The 22040-nt window shown below is 36.1% G+C and overlaps 1 protein-coding gene and 1 non-coding gene across 8 annotated transcripts in view; both read left to right on the top strand.

Moving 5' to 3' along the window:
- Positions 1 to 22040, top strand: part of ROBO2 (roundabout guidance receptor 2) — a 1388177-nt gene that overhangs the window by 798874 nt on the left and 567263 nt on the right. For all 7 annotated transcript variants that reach the window (XM_030802115.1, XM_030802114.1, XM_030802113.1 and 4 more), the window contains exon 2: positions 17176 to 17502. In XM_030802115.1, the coding sequence (XP_030657975.1) occupies positions 17176 to 17502 (327 nt within the window). The remainder of the gene's footprint in view (positions 1 to 17175; positions 17503 to 22040) is intronic.
- LOC115832250 lies at positions 11218 to 11328 on the top strand. The gene has a single exon (XR_004027675.1). It is a non-coding gene; the product is annotated as a U6 spliceosomal RNA (small nuclear RNA).

Here is a 22040-nt window from a genome sequence, read left to right as displayed (position 1 = left end):
TTTGTTCTCATGATTCTATGTGTTTATACTCACGTGCATGTGTGTTGTATGTTTGATATGTATGGGCTAGTTGATTAGATTATGGAAAATTACAGGTTACTGACATGATCATATATTTTGATATCCAGTGTTTGGCTCTGATTGTTCAATAAAAAATGTTTATTTAAATGAAATAAAATGAAAATAAACACATCATTGTAAATGCTTGTACTTATATTGGGAATTTGATTCTTTACAATCCAAGGGGCATTGACACAAGAGTCTCATTATTACGCCATTGGCCACAGCAGTGAAATTCAGCAGAAGGCAGTTCTGTCTTGGATGCCATCCAAAGGAACTGAGCCAGTGGAGATCCAAAGGTGATCTCACCTCTGAGGCAGCTTGAGAGTGTGCACTCTAAGGATAGCCATGAAGAAATGCCCCTGTGTATTCAGAACAATCAGGCAAATACAACTTCTGGAGACTAACGTGATGAGCTGGGCAAAAATGGAACATCAAATCCTGTGATGCAAGAAGCATATCATTAAAGGTTGTGCCAAGTCATTCAGAAATAATCGTGATACAGACAAGTGTGGGCTGCCTGCCAGTGTGTGAGCACGAAGAATTTCTATTTTTGTTATGTTGAAGGGAGGCAGTGGCTTGTGCAAAAGTGTGTTAAGTATTGTAACATTCTTAGTTTATTGAAGAAAATTCTATGAGCAATGAGCTCTTCAGGCAATGTGCTTAATGTAGGATGCTATATAGCTATAAATGGAGATATAGACACAGATACATATGGCTGTTCCTTATTCAGGCTGACCTGGAATTCTCCTGCATCCTCCCCAAACTCCAATGCTTGGGTGGTTTTTGTAATCACTCTTAAGATTGGCTAAAGAATCCAGTGCTTTAAAATTCCCCATACCTTCACTTCAGAAGTAGAAATAACCTGCCCTCCAGGAACCAGGACTGAAGCTGAGGTCTGTAAGAATCCAGATTCTATGCACACCAACGGCATAGGCCCTATATTTAAAAACAATGCATAGCGGATGTTTCTAATTGTATACTAATTGATATAACTTGGTCATAATAAGACACCGTTTTAAGCTATATTCCAACAAAATGTAAAAAGGAGAGGGAAAAACGCTAACAGATTAGCCTGCGAAGTATAAAGTATAAAGCAGAATCACTTGTTGTAGTGAAGAAAAATTGCTAGCATTTGTTATTGCCATTGTGATAGTGATTAAGTACCATCTAAAATAATTTAGCATTCAGAGGTCACTCCTGGTTCCTGTTTTGACACTTCAGTTTTCAGCCTAGTTGTCAGTTGTCTAATTGGTGGTGCTTGTCTTGTTCATTAAGAAACATCAGTACATCAAGGTGGTGCTTACTGAGCCTGGCAAAGTCATAGATTATGCTCTTATCCCTGCCTGTGTTTCTGTGACTGATCATTGGGTATTTAATACCTTTTTTAGCCCCTGTGAGGATAATTAAAGAAATTAGTTGGTTTTAAACTAATGATAACAGGGATATAACCTCCCCATTTCCTGATTGTTGATGAACTTTAGACTGTTGATATATTTCTCCTGTGAAACATACCAACAGATATGTTAATTAACAGATATATATATATATATACACACACACACACACACTCATATTTACAATGTCTTTCAGGGTTTGGTACATTTGATTCAAATGCTACATAGTATACACACAGTAGTGTATTGTATGTACACTCTAGTATGTACAAATGTACTTGTGATGAGTGAATGTGTATTCATGCTACTACACTTAAAACATTTTTTTTTTTTGGCTAATCTCACAAGGAATGTCCAGAGATTAAATTAAGGCCCCTATTTAATAGGAGATTCTTTAAAAAATGTATACAGTATTTAAATGTACTCACACCAAATGGAAAAAAAATCAGCCAGATTATATCAATGCCTCCATCATCATTTCGGGATTCATATCTGAAGCAGTTGGCCCATGGACCTGATTTCAATATGGGCAGTTTACATACATATGTCAGGCGCAAACTACCTCGATGAAACAGAGAACTCTGCATCTCTTTTTTCCCCCCTGCAGTCAGTGTATTTTTTCAAATTTTCAGTAAACTCAAAAAATGAGAAACACAGCCAAGTTCTAGTATAGTAAGTGATGTTCTGGCACCTTTGACTGTAAATCAGTGTCACAAAGACCTCATGGCAGCCTGAGTAAATTCTCTCCAAATAAACGCTGAGCCCCAGCATGGAGGTTCAGAGTTTTATACTTCATCGTAAGACTCATGAGGCAAAATAATTCTGGATGCATGAGATGGACTTAGGGAAGTCCCAGTTTATAAGTCAATTTGATGAATAAGTAGATTTCTTCTGGCCAAGGGAGTATAAAAATTTAGAAAACCCCATAAAAGTTTGAGATTTGCCTGGCCAACCTACTTTGTGTTTGTTTGAAGAAAAGCAATCACTAACTGTTCCAAAATCCATGTGCATTTTTTTCTAGGAATGGAGTGATGAGGAAAGGGAAAGAACATATCTGGAAGAGAGAAACGATGAGGCATTTAGAATAATGATAGTGTGAAATTATGTCGGGAGAGACAGATGGTGACTGTGGAACTGAGAGGCAGTTAGTTCCAGACACAAACCTGGAGAAAGAAGGAAGAATCTACAGAAATATATGCCCACGTGATTATGATAGAAATGGAAGAGTTAAACCCCACCACCGGGATTGTGAGCATTAGGGACCTGGAGAAAGATGGAGTTATGTCAGGAAGGAGAGATGATGAAATATGAGACAAGGAGAGAGGTGAGGGTTTCATTCTGAGATAGATGGACCTTGAGCTGATTACTGAGCATTCAGATGGACACTCGAACAAAGCCTAGAGCGTTCCTTAGCTGCAGATACTAAACTCACATTTGGCTATTGTTGTCATAGAGATAATACCTGAACACCACGAGAGGGAATGAATTCTCTGTGGAATGAGTGAATTATCTTCATTGAAGAGAAGAGTAGACATCTAAGGCATACATACCTTGGGAGGTGTTAACTATTGGGTCAGAAATTATTAGACAATTCAAACTTCTAGTTCACTAGTTTACGTAAAACTCAAATTTTTTTTCTGTTATTTATAATGGAAATTCATAACAAAAGTAACCAGTAATAATGTTCTTTTAAAAAAAATTTCAACAGCAGTGAGCGCATCACTAAAACACTAAAATTCAGTTATTATTGCCTCATTTTGAAAGTGGGAAAAATTACATGGAATATTAGGCAAACATCATTATACTCTTAACATTTGTATACTTTTCATTTTCTTCCAGATTTGCAGTTGCTGGTTGTTTATAAGATCCAACTTATCAGAGTTTGATATATTGAATATTTGATGGTAAAGGCAACTTCCTACATTTTAAAAATGCCACCCTGTTCGAAGCTATCATTGTTCTTGTGTTTCAAAAAACTTATCACTTGACATTTTTATACCTCTGCCTGTCAGCATTTTTCTTTCCTTTTAGCATAATCCAGAAAAATTCTGTGTTCCACTCTTGTGCTTTGTGACAAGAAAGCATTGCATTTCGAGAGTGGCTGGCTGGAGGTTAATTCCATGTCCGCATGGTAATAACCTGGGAAACCTGGGGATGATCAGTTTCATTTGATCCCTCCTCTGATAAGGCTTCAAAGTAAATGGGCTGAGTGGAAAACAACATTATTCCATAACTTTTCTAGAAGCTGCAGATGTTTTTTGAGAGACTCAAGGAATTCAGACTCATATATTTTAGTGAAACATAATTCAAGCAGAAAAAGATCATTTGAAAACGTTTATAGCACTCACATTTGCTGCTCTTCTCCATTCAGCAGAAAAATAAGCTCTTTTTTTCTCTGTGCACACAGAATCTTTTAACTGAAAACTACACTCAGTATTCGTGTTGCAGCAGTGATGTTATCTGCTGGTCATTTTGCTCTGAAACAGAAGACATCTCCTGAAAGGAAATTTAAAGTTTTATTAAATCGGTCACTAAAAAGGCATTCGTAGATATCATAAATAGACACAAATGAAGAGAAAGTAGATCCCCAAATGAAAAGTATCCTGATCATTAAAGTAACTTATATCTTTATCTACTAAAGTAACTCAAGTTTGCAATCTAAATGTAACCACTTTGCATAGCCTTACTACATTTGTCACTTCAAAATTGTTACGATTGGCCAAATACAACTGGAGAAAATATTAAAGATGTAAATTTATACTTATTATTTTAATACATTGCATAAAGTGAAGGCAAAATACAAACTCCAAATTTTCTATAAGATTCTATAATTTTGTAAACAGAGCTTATTCCAAATTTTAGAGCTATTTGCAACTGATAAAGCATAGCCTCTTTTTCAAGCTATTTTATGTCACAAATCTTATCTAAGGTGTTTTTGGTGGAGTAAAGACTTAACAATTTAGGTGTATATCCTGCAAATACCCCTGAAGAAATATGATGCTGTCACTTCTGTTCAGTTTGGTCAACTGTGAAAATCCATTCATTCTCAGTATGGTACAAAGACAGAGCCATAAGCCCGAGTTGTATTTGGATACCTTTATAAGCCTCCTTTGTTTCCAAGATACAAACTTTAGGAAAGATTTCCAAAAGCCATTGTACAGTATTAAGCCAACTCGGTTATGGCCATTTCCAGCATCCAAGAGGAAACCTTTCTTTTCATCTTTGGGATCACTCTACTCACTTTTGACTTGGGCCTTTTGTTTAAAGATACACAATTTCATAAAGGTGTCATTTAGAAATTTCTAGGAAAAGTTACTGCTTTTAAAGGACGAGAATGATTTTGTTTTGACCATCTCTTGAAACTACTGGTAAAAGTCCATTTCAGATAATATTCTGATAATATTCCCATTCCTGTCATGTCATTTAAGTCATGTTGTTGTACCCTCAATAAAGTTTATTTAATATCCTTTAGTTCTCTCTAAACTTATAATGGAAAAGCAACCAAAAAAATAAATAGATGCTTCCTATGCATTAATCATGGAGTCATTCCAAGATTTTTATAATGAAAAATAAACAGTGTTGGTATATATTTCAGTAAAATAGTTTAGAGGGACACAGAGTTATTAGGCATCAACATTTGCTTTAAAAAGGCCATATCTTATAGATTGTGGTTCATTGTTTTTAAGGGGGTTACAGACTCCTTTGAGTTTAGAGACAGAGGTGATACTAATAAAAGAGTTATACATTATAATAATGCTTATGCTAGTAGGGAACATTTATTAAGTGCTCGCTGTGTACTCAGCACATGGAAAAATCTCATTCAATCTTCTCAGCAATGTTATTCGACTGATACTGCTGTGTTTTATAGATAGGGAAACAAGATGCAGAGAAGGTAAGACATTTGCCTGAGTTCACACTTCTTTTCAAAATTTGAACAAGAGAAATTTCAAGTCAGTCCTCTTACTGACAGATGATTTATATTAACTACCAAAAATATACTTTATCATTTCTTAAAAAGGAACATGCACGTATCTGCACAAAATTTTGCATCCATTGCCTGGGGTACCATCCCTTACCTCCATTCCACATAAACCAATCCATGATTTATGAATCACATTTTTACAAATAATGGAGTAATGCAATGAGATTTGCATCTTAGGCCAAGTTCTGTAGTAGATGAATGTTGATTAGAAATGAACAAGCCTAAAATCAGTCATTATGTGCATCCCTTGGACATGATGCAACTAACGCATTTGGCGCTTGAAAGCTATAATTTTTTTGGTCGTGATTTAGCCATTATTCCTTTAAGAAACTATTGGATTGTAATCTTATTTTCCATCTGTCTTTTAAAAATCCTTTATATACTTATATAGCAAAAGAAGTTTGTCTGAAATTTCAAGTAGGATCATTGAATCTCAATTTAACTTTATTATGAAATATTTTGGGGTACAGGAAAATTTATCAAGAGTTCCTGACAAATGTATTAACTAAGTATTTAACAAAGCTTAGCACAGGCATGCGTAAAATGTCATTGCTGGTGTGAATGGTGTTTTTTAGACATCGACACTGGGTCTTTTGGCATCTTCAGTTACTAAGATTAATGCTACTGCTGCAGAATTTTCGGAATATAGAAATAGAAGGAAATATAATAGAAGGTCAAAATGATATCACTCCATTCAGAGTTTATTTAAGTAGAATCCCCTTTTCTGGAGACAGACTCAATAGTCTTCATTAAATAAATGCCAATGGTTCTTAGAAAATTAAACATTATTAGACAATTTAATGATTTTTGAGATTGTTTCATTGCATCACTTTTTGTAAAGCCAAATGTAATTTCAAACCACATCAGAATATTATAAATGTGATAATAAGAAGCCAGATTTTAAAGCTGTCTTCCTGGAATAGGGATTGTTTTTGTCGTTGTAAGGTAAATCTGCATAAGCCATGAAAACCTCTGATTGGGCAGTAAATCACACTTTAAAGAATACCTTCAACCATGTAAGATGTAGCAAATTGATTTGAAATAGCAGTGGATGAATATCCAGGTTAATACATTGGCTCCTCACTGAATTGTTGGAAATGAATTTATAAAGTAGAAGAGTAATTTGTTATTTCTCAAGAGGAAAATCGCCCCTAACAGTTTTCTAGAAACCTTCACATTAGGAGTTTCAAAATTTATCTTCGATATTATATATACGTGTGTGTGTGTGTGTGTGTGTATATACACACATATATACATATATCTGTATGTACATATACATATGTGTGTATGTGTATACGTGTATATATACATATATGTATGTATTCATGGAGCCATAGGAATGTTGTATATACACACACACACATATATAGATGCACACATATATATACACACACACATAAATAAGAATATATATATTTCTATTTGTATATTCATATATATATTCTTATTTGTCCACCTTTGGTTTGATAGCCTTCAGCTTCTGACTCTAACTTACACAAACCAAGCCTGCGCTCCCCACGGGTGCTGAGGCCCTACCTGTCACTGGGGCCCACTTGCTCAGTCAGTGGCTCAATTTTGGTGTGGGCAGCCAGAAAATTGAATAGCATTTTAAAAATGTGATTAAGACTTAGCTGATAAAGGCACTGAATAACATGCGGTAGTGGAGGAGAAAAACAGGGGAAAAGTGTCCTAATTTTCATATTTTTGGCAATTTCTGTTAATGCTAGATAAGTAAAGACCTGAAATACAATTGTGAAATTCAGTTTGAAAGTTTTATGAATCTGTATTACTTACCTTCACCTGAAAGATCAACTCATTCACCCTAATTAAGGAAGGAAATTTTAAAGATCTTTGCTGAATGCTGAAGGTTTTATTTTACATAATTAATGACATATCTATTTATTTGTTACATTTTATTTTAAGTTCTGGGATACATATGCAGAATGTACAGGTTTGTTACATAGGTAAATGTGTGCCGTGGTGATTTGCTGCACCTGTCAATCCATCACTTAGGTATTAACCCCGTAAGCATTAGCTATTTATTCTGATGCTATCACTCCACACACTGCCCCCGACAGACCCCAGCGTGTGGACATATTTATTTTTAAGATACCTATCCAATATAGCCAGTTAGTCTTTGGTTAAAATGATTTGTAGAGTGATGCATTTACTGACAATGTGGACAAATTTTATAGAAATTTAGAAATAAATTTCTAAGCTATGTTTTCAGTCTTTTAAATCATTGTTAACTTTTGGAGGGTTTTCTAAGAATTCATGTGATATCCATTGCTTTTGACAGCAGATACAAGACCTACAAAGGCCAACTTTTGTAATCTATACATTTATCAAAAGTATGAACAGTAATCTAAAGTGTGTATTTTTAAAAATATGTACCGTGTGTTCATAAATTTAAACTGCTACTCATTATGCTTTCTTTTAGGTATGTCTGTTAAGATATCATTAATGTGACAGCCATAAAGAGTGTGATCGTGCTACAGAACAATGAGACTGTAGCAATTTACTCTTCCACTTACCAATTTTGGGATGAATAAATAGTACAGAAAACCAGTTTAGGTAATTGCTTAAGGTGATATAACTATATATTCGTCCAGATAAAAAGCCAAACAAAAAACAACTGAAATCTAGTGCTTGGGATTTTCTAATAATATTTTAGACTTCTAAAATTTGGGTGAGAAGAAGAGGTGATAGAGAAGAAAATGTCATCCTGAAAACAGAGCTTGGACCCACAGCTAAGACAAGTGTATCCTTCTAGTTTTGGTTGTTGAGAAAGAAACTGCAGTTCTTTAGTACTCCATTTTTCCTCCTCATCTATGAAATAAGGGCTTCTAAAATGACCTCTGATAGCTTAATCTTCTGTTTTCTGGATCTGGAAAGCGAGGTCACAGAGATATTGCAGGGTGCTGTTTTGTACAACTGGAAACTTTCAGAATCGAGGCTGCCTGTTGAGTTTGACAAACCTCTATCCTTATCAGTTCCCTTTCACACTATCAGCCCTTTAGTTTTAGGACACTGAAAAGTTATTTTGAAATTTTCTAAAAAATAGGTAGTATTTTTAGGTCTCAATTTTGATTTTGTTTCAAATTTAGACTTATTAACATGGCACTGCTGTGCTTCCAGAAGGAATAGTAATCTTATAAATTTATTTAGGCCAATGGCAAATTAGGAAACCCCCTGAGAGAGTTTTAGTAAAGTTCAAATGGATAAAATGGCCTTCGTGTTTTCCAAATATTGACCTTCTCACCATATCCTACCACATCATTGGACTGCTAGAAAAAAAAAAAGTTATCTCATAATAATTTTCTATTCCCTCCTCCCTCATAAACAAAGTAAGCTGGAATTTAATCATCATGAAGAATTCAAGGATGAAAAAGTTGTTATGGACAGACTTGATGGATTGATGGAATGATTCATTAATTCCATTTCATTGCAAATTACCTTAGCTCACTAATCAATGTAGATAGCATTTGCAGTGGCAATGAGATATGTTTCTTTCAGTGAAGGAAATTTTGAATTGGATATATTTTTGACTAACGATAAATAGTAACAACTAATTCTTTGGAAATCTACTGTAAAGCTATCAGCCTGGTCCAGCTAAAATGTATCAAACAATAAAACATTAATGTCAGAATCATCCTCAGCAAAGATAAGCTATTGTCAATGGGATTATAGAGTTTTATGGGCTAAATTTTGGAAATAAATTTTGGAGTTGGAGTATTTGTCATGGTTTGCAGGAGGAGAAAAAATATTACACACAATACTTACTACCCATCCTGGTGATCCATATATATGATTTATTTTAATCTTCTAAACCACCCTTTTTTTTTTTTTTTTTTTTTGAGACAGAGTCTTGCTCCCTTCCCCAGGCTGGAGTGCAGTGGCGCAATCTCGGCTCACTGCAAGCTCCGCCTCCCGGGTTCAAGCGATTCTCCTGCCTCAGCCTCCCGAGTAGCTGGGACTACAGGCACCCACCACCATGCCCGGATATTTTTTTTTGTATTTTTAGTAGAGACGAGGTTTCACCGTGTTAGCCAGGATGGTCTCGATCTCCTAACCTTGTGATCCACCCGCCTCGGCCTCCCAAAGTGCTGGGATTACAGGCGTGAGCCACAGCGCCCAGCCTAAACCACTCTTTATAGCATTGATGTCCTGATCTACCTGTTACAAATGAGGCATGGATGTTAACTGATCAATAACCTGTGTTCTTTATTTGTACCACACTGCCTCCTTCCTGTTGTGCTGTGTCAGGGAACCTTCACCTTCTCGTGTAGTGCTACTGTATCTCTCATATCAGCAGGTGGCTATGATCACATTCAGAATTGAAGTAATCCTGGAGAATCTTCCTAGGTTAATTCCATTTATATCATTTTGGGGATCAATATTTTGTTAAAACAGGCATAGTTATGGCTAGAACATACTGTTACATACTTTTTTTTTTTTTTTTGAGACAGGGTCTCGCTCTGTGGCCCAGGCTGGAGTGCAGTGGCGCGATCTCGGCTCACTGCAAGCTCCGCCTCCCGGGTTCACCCAATTCTGCCTCAGCCTCCCGAGTAGCTGGGACTACAGGCGCTGCCACCATGCCCGGCTAATTTTTTGTATTTTTAGTACAGACGGGGTTTCACCGAGTTAGCCAGGATGGTCTCGATCTCCTGACCTCGTGATCCGCCCGCCTTGGCCTATACATTTTTAAGAGAGAAAAATGAGCACAGCACAGAAATTTTGCTGGAGGAAGTATATTTCACACTCTATCCCTAATTTGCCAAGAATTTCTTCTGCCCTCAGAAAAAATTGGAACACTTTGAAATACATTGCTTGACTTGTGGAGGGACTAATAGTTGATAGGGATCTCCAGTTTGTAAAAGAAAAATAAAACTTGGTTCAAGGAAATACTATACTCCAACTCAATGAGGCAGAAACATTTACTCTATAACACATGAAATGAAACCAACAGGTATTCTAGGTGCATTTTCATCTTTTATTATACACGTGATTGAAATCTCTTCCTGAAAACAAATGTTCTCTGGCACTCACTGCGAATGAGTGGTTACTGACTAAAGAAAACTAAACTTAACTATATTCATGAATTATAATTTATACATCACCTTCAAAAATTTGAAGTGCTAATATACCACTCAATTTTGTAAAATATCAAATATTTTATCAAAAATCATTACAAAATCATTGAGAGTCTCTGAGAAGCAGAAATAATCCATTATGCAAATTAAGGTGCTTAGAACATTATCCACAGATGCATCTGCATCTGGCTGACGAACTTGATAATGCTGTGGAATGCTACATCTAGCCAGGTCTAAGTGTGTGATCTTCTGGTAAGCATGGAAAAAATGCAGCTTCTTGGAACCTTTCACTGATAATTTCTGATGCACCTTGCTCATTATGGAGACTAAGAATCTGGTGGCCAGGTAAGGTGGCTCATGCCTGTAATCCCAGCACTTCTGGAAGCCGAAGCAGGAGGCTCACTTGAGGCCAGGGGTTCGAGACCATCCTGGCCAATATGACTAAAATCCGTCTCTACTAATAATACAGAAAATTAGCCAGGTGTGGTGGTGCGTGCCTGTGGTCCCAGCTACACAGGAGTCTGAGGCACGAGAATCGCTTCAACCTGGGAGACGGAGGTTGCAGTGAGCCAAGATCGTACCACTGCCCTCCAGCTTGAGCGACAGAGTGAGTCTCTGTCTCAAAATAAATAAATAAATAAAATAAAATAAATAAAAAGAATCTGTATTTTAAAGAAATATCTTAGTGCTCACTTTGGCAGCACATATGTATACCAAAATTGGAGCAATACAGAGAAGATTAGCATGGTCCCTGGGCCAGGATGACATGCAAATTCATGAAGCATTAGAAAAAAAAAAAATCCCACGTGATTCTAATGCAGGCAGTCTGAGAATCAGGCTTTGAAAAACGAGAAAAATGTTTTCTGCTGAAATTATGACTAGTGACATTCATGTGATACATTTTATTGAAGTCAACCTTAGAAGAGGGCTTTGGAATTAGCCTAGATGCCATGTGCATTCTTTACTTGGTCCTCCATTCATTTCTAAAGAAGCCTGGCGCATTTTGGATTAAAGGTCATGAGTTCTCATTCTGCTTCTCCTATCTATTCTTACGGACAATTTACATGACAATTTCACAACTTACTTTCTTGGACAGTAAAAATAAACATTTGGATGTTCATCTTTAGGACCCTCTGGCCAATTTTTGTTATCGTTCTCATTATAAAAGAGAGAAGGAATGTATATATATGTTTATATATTATTAATATATATTATTTTAATTAAATATATATTTTATTTATATTATAATATATTATATATAAAAATTTATATATAATATACTAATATAATAATATATAATATATATAAATTTATGTATATTTTAATAAAACATATTATTTTAATTAAAACTTGACTGATTGCCCAATTAATAATTGAGATATAAAAAGATGCCAGACATGATATCAGCCACAAACAAAATTAGAATTGTAGATGGTTATTTTCATACATCACTTCGCATATCTGTTCAAATAGGAGTCTTTGAATAAGTTCTCATTATATGGGCAATAATAACATTGCTGTCAAACTAATTTTCATTTGAAATCTGTAGAAGAGATATTTATAAACTTATTTATAAAATAAATTTAAATTAAAAATGAACTTTGTAATGGAAAATGATAATCAGGGACTCTTGAGCAGGGTGGGCAAACCTTAGTAAATATTTCAAGCTTCACAGGCTGTGTAAGTTTTCTTTGTTACCACTTCCTCCTCCTCATCCCCCTTCTCTTCCCTCTCCTCCTCCTCTTCTTTTAAAAACATTGTTAGCTCAGAGCCATAGAAAAACTGGTGTGAGCAGTGCTTATCAGACGGTATTGTGCATGCAAATACCTGATGAAGAGAGGGGAATCTTGTTAAAACGCAGATTCAGATTTCAGATATGTGGGTTTGGGCCTAAGAGCCTCTATTTCTAATACACCTTTCAATCATGCTTTTGTTGCTAGTTGAGGGGCCCACGCTTTAGATGTCCAAAGTGTTGAGGTTGAGCTGTTTCATGGCACTTCATGTGATGAACAACCCCCACTCCCCCTTACTGTTCTGTTCTCAGTCCCCATTGAGTTTTGCTGACAACTCAGCTTTATTTTTTGACAAATAATGGAGTTGTTTTAGCCAGTAACACAGAATACCCAGTAGTTTAGTGCTCCTTGATAATCTTAAAGGCCTAACATCTTTGGGAACATGATGAAAGCTACACCCCCCACCCCACACCACCACTACCGCCTCCCCTTTACACAATAACATTCATTTCCACACACAGTTTTAAGGAATCCAAGGACTTACGCATTGGATCCATCTTAAAGACCACTGCTATTGTTATGTAATGTCTGAATTTAAGAAAGCTCTGAATTAATCCCCATATTTTTAATAACACCATAAAACTTAGATTGTAAAGCTGTATTTTTGTATATCTATGTCTATCTAATCTATCTTTCTTTTTCTCTCTCTATCTATCTGGCTGGTGAGACCTTTAAAGTTCACTTTATGTCCTAATTATCTATTGCAGGCCTGATGATTTCATTAGAACCTAAAATTATAAATGAAGAAAATAACATTAACTGTTGTTAGGAGTGAGCACAAATTGTTACACACCTTTTATTAAACTTGTTCACAGTGCTCTTTTATCAATTTTTAAAAAATTGCTTGAGATATAATTCATATTCCACAAAATTCACCCAAAGTGTACAATGTAATAATCTTTATTACATTCACAGAGTAATGCAACCATCACTATAATTAATTTTAGAATATTTTCATCATCCCTAAAGAAATCCCATCCCCATTGGCAGTACTTGCCCAGACCCCCTTCATTCCCCACTTCCATACCCCAGCCCTAGGCAAGCATTAATCTACATTCTATGTCCATGGATTTTCCTTCTCTGGACATGTCATATAAATGGAATCGCACAATATGTCGTCCATTGCAACTAGCTTCTTTCACTTACATTTTCAAAGTTCATCTATGTTGTAGCATGTATTATTAATACTTCATTTTTAAGGCTGAATAATATTCCATTATATGGATATGGCACATTTTATTTATCCATTCATCATGGATATTTATGTTGTTGATTCTTTCTTTGTTATCGATTCAGTTGGTAGACATTTGGGTTGTTTCTACTTTTTTGACTGTTGTGAATTATACTGCTATGTATATTCATGAGTAAGTTTTGTGTGTATGTATGATTTCATTTTGGGGTGATATAGATCTAGGAGTGAAATTGCTGGGTCTACATGTTTGACATTTTGAGGAACTTCCAGATTGTTTTCCAAAGTGACTGTACGATTTAATTCACACTAGCAATGGATGAGGCTTTCAGATTTTCCAACCCTTGACAATACTTGTTATTTTACATTGCTTTGATTATATACATCCTAGTGGGTGTGAAGTGTATTTCATTGTAGTTTTGATTTGCATTTTTCTAATAGCTAATTATGTTGAGTATCTCTTTATGTGGATATCGCTTTGTCTAACTTCTTTGTCAAATTTGTCTAACTACTTATTCTAATCCTTTGCCTATTTTAAAATTTGATTATTTATATTTTTGAGTTATGAGTTCTTTATATATTCTAGATATAAATCCATTATTAGGTATATGATTCACAGATTTTTTTTTCTGATTCTGTGGGTAGTATTCTTTCAAGCACAAGTACTTAAAAATTTTATAACATCCAGTTTATCTCTTTTTTTCTTTTGTTGTTTGTGCTTTTGGTATCATATCCAAGAAGCCATCACCTAACTCAAAATCATAAAAACTTGCCTCTATAATTTCTTGTAATCATTTTGTAGTTTTACTTTTTATATTTAGGTTGTAGATGTTCTTTGGTGTTTTTATTAAAGCGGGAGTAAAATTACTAGAAGAGTGTCTTGCTATGACAGTACTATAATCTTTATGTAACATAGTTTACATATATTGTAATGATAAATGAGTAAAATTCTTGTGCTCATTAGACATACTGGATTTTAATTTTATTGCTAAATAGCTATTTTTTTCACTTTTTCTTTTATAAATCAATTATTTTATATTTTATTTAATAAGTATTAGCATATTTCAGGTCTTATTCAGCCCTTTTCCAGGCCTACTGCCTAATAAGTTAGGGCACAAGTTGATATAGTAAATAGCACCCTAGTAGTATGGATGATTTACTTGCTTACTTTTAATAATAGAACAGTTTTTGCAGTAGGGAGAATGTAGGTCACTGTTAATAGGGAGATTCATGGAGAACAAAGAGGCTATCTAAACAGATGATTGTAACCTACTATATGCCTGTTACATGAAAAGTGACATAAAACTCTTGATGTATTTTAAGATCAGAGTCTACGGCTATGTATCCAGACCTTTACATTGAGAATATGTTTCTGATTTGCAAGCTACTTCTATTCAGCCACTCATATTTAAACACTTTGGGGTCTTTCTTGATTATGAATTTAAAAATTCATTGTTACTTTTGTATTCTGTAAATTCCTCATTGCTTTAAGACCCAGTACTCACGATCTATAAGCTTTATTATTGTGATGTGTACTGTAATTACCTATCTAGATGCTTTGGATCTCTTTAGTTTTTTTTAAAAGTTCTGACCTGTGAACCATAATTTGCTTTAGATTTCTAACACTTGTAATGTATACATTCTTTTTTGGTCTCATGTGATTAAAAAAATAGTCAGCAACTTTTAAGAGTTAATCCTCTTCAGAAAAATAAAGTTCATTTAAGACTAAATTAAATTCCTTTTAATACATTAAAATATGTATTTTCAATTAATATTGAGGGTGAACTGAGGTAACATTGACAAGTAAATATTACTGCTATCTGTTGAAGAGAAATGTGCTCATATTAGGTGATTGGTTGGAAAGTCTTATATAAGAGCGAACTTTTAAGAAGTGCTTATCTATATAATCATTATGTCCCCATATATGGTGATTCCCCTCAGCATCTCCTTTTTATTTACTTGGAGCAGCTGGTAGAATATTTTCATGAATAATGGTAATTGACACCATATAAATGAAAAATATTTAAAATAACACATTATGCAAAAATTTGATTGTAAAATATCAACAGATCCTTCTCTTCCTATTTCTTTTCTTTTTCTTTTTTTTTTTTTTTTGAGATGGAGTTTTACTCTTGTCACTCAGGCTGGAGTGCAGTGGCACGATCTTGGCTCACTGCAACCTCTGCTTCCCGGGTTTTCTCCTGCCTCAGCCTCCCAAGTAGCTGGGATTATAGGCATCTACCACCACGCCTGGCTAAGGTTTTACATTTTTAGTAGATATGAGGTTTCGCCATGTTGGGCAGGCTGGTCTCGAACTCCTAACCTCAGGTGATCCACCCGCCTTGGTCTCCCAAAATGCTGGGATTACAGGTGTGAGCCATGGTGCCCGGCCTCTCTTCTGATTTCTTATGCCGCTTATGGCCCCACTTTTATTGCATTCACAGGGAAGTCACTGGTACGATCTCTCTTTCTTTGTACTGTGTATGGTGATATACCAAATTCTGTCAAGCATTTTGATGTGATGTATTTTTCCTTCTTCTTTTCTACCTAAACCATCATTTCCCAAGATCAGGTTCTTTTTATTTTTCTCTTGAACTATTTAAGTAAATCGCAACTGTCTTCGTGTCTCCATTGCTAATCCCTTATTGATGATACAGACTAAAAGTATCTTTCAATTGTACTGATAGTCATGTCACTGCCCCCTTAAAAATCTGTGAGCCGGGTAAAAGAATAGTCACACTCTGGAACCTGGTACAAAGCCTTGTCTCAGGCTCCACGACTGCCTTAAACCTTTTCCTGCCGTATCAGCTTCCTTCCTGATTAGGAAATGTACCATGCATGTGACTCTCATTTCCTTGTCCTTTTGCTGATGGTATCTCTTGGCGTGATGCTTTTTTCTTTTAGTTGTCATTTTTCATTCTTTACAGCTGAATCTAAATGTAATTTTTTTGGGAGGAAGAGATCTCTTATTATGCTTAATTTAGGGTTAACTCTTAACTTTTTTTTCTTTCTGCCTATAGTACATTTCTTATATACCTCTATGCAGCGTATTGCATTTTAACATACGGATTTGTACTTGAGCTCTTCAGTCAAACACACCTGAGTTCAAAATCCTGCCTCTACTGCTTGCCTCATCTACATTTCTGGGCAAATGACATCATTTCCTAAGCTTTTGCCTCATCTATTAAATGCAGATAATATTTGTACATAGTTTACAGGTCTCTTTTTGTGTTAGTCTGATAACACGTTGGCAGCACATTAAATGATATCTATGTGTGGTCTTCTAGGTGCTTGCCAACGTGGCTTTCTTCCCCAGTGTATAATAAGCAATCTGAGGACAGGAAACTAGTCTTACTCATCTTAGTACCCATGCTGATCCCAGAAGAACAAGAAAGGCTCTTGTTCTCTTTTACTTTTGCTTGTCGTGATTCATGGAACACATTAAACCTAACTCCTTTGAGTTAACATATTAATTTATTGGTATCGCCCCATTCTACAAAGGAGTTGAGATGACTTATGAGATGCATACACAAAAAGAAACATAAAATAATGTTCAATTGGATAATCGAAAAGTTTAATTTTCCCATCAGGAACCTAAGTGAAACCGAAGGTTTAGATAAGGAAATGTTAAAGCTTGTCTTTATTCTGTCATGTTTTGTAGGATCGCGTCTTCGCCAGGAAGACTTTCCCCCGCGGATTGTGGAGCATCCTTCCGATGTCATCGTCTCTAAGGGAGAGCCCACGACTCTAAACTGTAAGGCGGAGGGCCGGCCAACGCCCACCATTGAGTGGTACAAGGATGGGGAGCGAGTGGAGACTGACAAGGACGATCCCCGGTCCCACAGGATGCTTCTGCCCAGCGGATCCTTATTCTTCTTGCGCATCGTGCATGGGCGCAGAAGTAAACCTGATGAAGGAAGCTACGTTTGTGTTGCGAGGAACTATCTTGGTGAAGCAGTGAGTCGAAATGCATCTCTGGAAGTGGCATGTAAGTGAACATAATGAACCTCATATGCACATTTACTTTTATTTATTTCAAATAAGTTTTGATGTGTTCCCGTGGACGCTAAAACCTAAAGAATCAGTCAACACACTGCATAATTTTACTTGGTCTTCTTCAGAGAAGTCTGGTCAAGATAATATCAAGCCAGAGTGTTGCAGCAAATTTGTTTATATGAAATCAAAATGGCCAATATGTTATTATAAGAAAGCAGGCCTGGTGCGGTGACTCAACGGCTGTAGTCCCAGCCCTTTGGGAGGCCGAGGCGGGCGGATCACGAGGTCAGGAGATCGAGACCATCCTGGCTAACACGGTGAAACCCCGTCTCTACTAAAAATACGAAAAATTAGCCGGGCGTGGTGGCGGCGCCTGTAGTCCCAGCTACCCGGGAGGCTGAGGCAGGAGAGTGGCGTGAACCCGGGAGGCGGAGCTTGCAGTGAGCCGAGATCGCGCCACTGCACTCCAGCCTGGGCGACAGAGCCAGACTCCGTCTCAAAAAAAAAAAAAGAAAAAAAGCCAACAATTATGCCTTAAAATTTTTGCACTCTTCAGCTTCCTTGTTGTCATATACATCTTCAAAGATAAGAGAATTGGGAGATTTCAGGATGCTGGAATCTTATGTATATAGCTATATATATTTTCTCCTAAATAATAGCTCATGGGCTCATGTCTTTCTTTTGGTAAACAAAATTGTACTTTTTTTTTCTTTTTTCTTTTTTTTTTTTTTGAGACAGTCACTGTCACCCAGGCTGGAGTGCAATGGCGCGATCTCTGCTCACCGCAACCTCTGCCTCTCGGGCTTAAGTGATTCTCCTGTCTCAGCCTCCCAAGTAGCTGGGATTACAGGCACTGCGCCCAGCTAATTTTTGTATTTTTAGTAGAGACGGGGTTTCACCGTGTTGCCCAGGCTGGTCTTGAACTCCTGACCTCAGGGGATCCACTCGCCTACAATTTCTTATGCAGCTATTCCAATGAAGTTTTTCGTTCTCAGGCATCTGCTTCTGATTTACAGTTTCTGCTAAGAAACCTGGAACCCATGGATGCTGGAAATGTTTAACTCCAATAGGAAAAGACTAGGAGAATCCTAAGATCCATATTTTTTATTTTTTGTGAAGTGCCTTGAGATATGAGCATTAGGACTTTAGCTAACAATGGGATTTTGTACTGCCACCAAATAGTTTTATTTTTATAAAATGATACTTCAAAAAGCCCTTAAATTAAATGCAATTTGAAATACACAAAAATTCAAGATGCAAATATCCATACCTGTTCCATTTTTATTTTGAAATATCTAATTTGGAAACTTTTCAAACATATTGAAATACTTCAATACCAAATTTTATTGATTTTTTCCCCCAACAGACCCTTTTATGGTGAATATGACTGGCATTATTCTCCCATTTTCAAGATAAAGAAAATGATGCCCAAAAAGTTTAGGTGGCCAAGATTCAGACAATAAATTAATGGGGATGCTAGACCAGGTCCTGAATCTTCTAGTTTTTATTTTTAGGGAATTGTGTCATATTTGAAGAAACACTCTAAATGAAATCTGGTCTATTTTAAATATATAAAAATTAAGAAATTTTAATTTTTCATTTTAAAAATTTTATCTACTCAGCAGCAAATAATGTGTTTAAATCCTTAACAAAATTTTACTTTTCAAAATTTAAGTATATAAAAATTGACCAGTCGTTTTATTGTTTCATCTAAAAGAATTGCTTTCTTTTCTAATTGCATCATTAATAATGAATCAAACTGTTTTAGTGGGAATATTTTAAACCATGATTTTTTGTGTGTGTGTAATGTGACAGTAATTTTTTTTATTTTGAAATAAGTGAGCTTTAAGAAATGCTTGAATTACTCATGACCTAGAGAGGAAAACAAGAAGGCTTGCAAATTGGATTATGGAGTGAATAAAATTCCTTTTTCTAATGCCATGTCAACAGTTCATTCCATTTGAGGCATCGCAAGGTCAAATAATATTCATTTATATGTTGCTCATCTCTTTCCATTAGCTCATCAGTCTTCTATCTTTCCTTATGTATTTCATAAAACATATTAATATGGAAATTTGGGTCAAAGCATTGTGATTTTTCAGTACTTATTGGTAACTAATGTGTATTTTTATAAAATGACAGGAACAGCTGTAGAGGAACAACTTCAGATTCTGTTAAATTGGCCTTCATATTTTAGAAAACAACGTAAATACTCACTGTGGTACATTCACTTAGTTTATTAACAGAAGGCGGATATCCACTGAAAGAGGTGTTAAGGAATAGCAATGAAGACACATTCCAATGTAGTCTCAAAGAGCTCACATTCTAGTTGGGATGACAAACATGTAAATAAAGAGTTACTATAATAAATTAAATAGACAAACAATAAAGCCTATTATAAAGACATGTAAAAAATACGATGTAAATCTGGAGGGAAGATATTTAATTCTTCCTAGATAGGTAAGTTTAAGAAATTATTCTAAGAGGAAACATTATTTTAGCTGTGATTTAAGGTCATGTAAGAATGTCCCAGGTGGAAATTGAAGTGAAAGACCATCCTGGTAGGAAGAATGGAAGCTTAAATGAACACTGTGTATTCGGAGAACTGCCAGGTGTCTGGATATGAGGTTGAGAGCAGAGTAAATTGGAAAGGTAAGCATGTGCTGAATCAAAATCTAAGCTACTTTGTTATGAGAAAAGAGAATCTTTGAAAGAGAATTGAAGATTGCACTAAAGGTATGATGATTGAAGTCAGAGAGGCGTTAAGTAGCTGTCAAATAATTCAGAAAAGAGTTGATGCTAGATTCTGAACTGAACATAGTAGTGGAGATTGAAAGGAGGAAACAGCTTGAAACATATTTAGGAATTATAAACTATGTGGCATTATCAATTTGGAGAAGTAGAGGATGATTACTAGATTTGTTTTGTTTTGTTTTTTGGCTAAGTAACTGGGTATATAGTGCTACCATCCACAGAGGTGAAGGGTAGGTACAGGAGGAATAACTCTAGGGAACAGAACAGTATGGTAAACTTTAGCGGTATTGTTTGACATACCAATGAAATAGTAAGCTTAACATATCTCAAGTTGCATTAAAGAAACAGCTTCTGGAGTTGAGGGGAGAGGTCTTTCCGAGATAGGTGTTGAAGCCACGGAAGTATATAGAAGTAGATGTGATTTCCAGGCAGGCTGTGTTCAGGGAGCATTTAATAAGGGCTGAGTCCAATTCCATTGCTTAGAACAGTAATATTTAGTGGTGGTCAAGGCAAGAAATGCTCATGCAAAAGGATCAGGCTCAGGAGAGGCATCAGAGTGATAGAATATGGGCAGTGAAGTGGCAGGAATAATCAAGGAATACTTTAAAAAATACTAAAAGTGGGGCCGGGTGTGATGGTTCACACCTGTAATCCCAGCACTTTGGGAGGCCCAGGTGGGTGGATCACTTGAGGCCAGGAGTTTGAGACCAGCCTGGGCAACATGGTGAAACCCCGACTCTACTAAAAATACAAAACTTAGCCAGGTGTGGTGGCTGGCGCCTGTAATCCCAGCTACTCAGGAGGCTGAGGCAGGAGAATCACTTGAACCTGGGAGGCAGAGGTGGCAGTGAGCTGGGATTGTGCCACTGCACTCCAGACTGGGCGACAGAGTGAGACTGTATCTCAAACAAACAAACAAACCACAAGAGTACTAAAAGTGGTTGACACGACGCAAATCCCAAATGATGGTCAAATAAACAGTACCTGTGGGCTCCAGTGATGGGGACAGAGTACAACAGCTGAAGAGTGAGTAGTGGTGGGATGGAAGTAGCACATGCTGCCGGTTCTTCCCTAGAATGCAGCTCTGAATGGAGCATGGAGAATTAGAGCAGGGTACCTCAACCTCTGCATTACTGACACTTGGGATCAGAAAATTATTTAGTGGGGGTGGGGGGGGTGGGGGGGTTGTGCTGGGCATTGTAACATGTTTAGACATACCTCTGGCGGTTGTTCACAAGGTGCCCATGGGATCCTCCCTAGCCCTGTTGAGACAAACACTATGTCTCCAGACATTGGAAATACTCCCCAGGAGAGAAAGTCAGTTGAGAACCACTGACCTACATGTACCTAAGTAGTCAAGAGTGTATTGATATGTAGGACATAAACATGTCACAACTTTTATTATAAAATGATTATTGATAAAAAATAAGGATTTTTTTTTTACTATTTTTGCTTCACATTAGTTGTCATTTTTAATTTCAAAAATGTTTGGATTGTACTATGATACGAAATGTGGGATTTTATTGATAACCATCTGTCTTGACTGGTTTTTTGGAAGTGAGCCAGTTCTTTACTATACTGCATTCATTTTGATATTTGTTTGTTTTCCTTTAATACATGCTTCAGCTTTATGTTCTGGAACAATACAACAGGGGGAAAAAATTGAGGACCAATCATTGCAATGAATCACCTTAAATTTGCTTTTATTTTTTTCTTAGTTTGCAAAAAAAATAGCTATCCAGAAAATGTTTTTTGAGTCACTTGACCTCAAAAATA

This window comes from Nomascus leucogenys, chromosome 21 (assembly GCF_006542625.1).
Source record: "Nomascus leucogenys isolate Asia chromosome 21, Asia_NLE_v1, whole genome shotgun sequence".
Lineage (NCBI taxonomy): Eukaryota > Metazoa > Chordata > Mammalia > Primates > Hylobatidae > Nomascus > Nomascus leucogenys.
The sequence above is the reverse complement of the archived record's forward strand: the minus strand, read 5'-3'. Positions and strand labels throughout refer to the sequence as shown.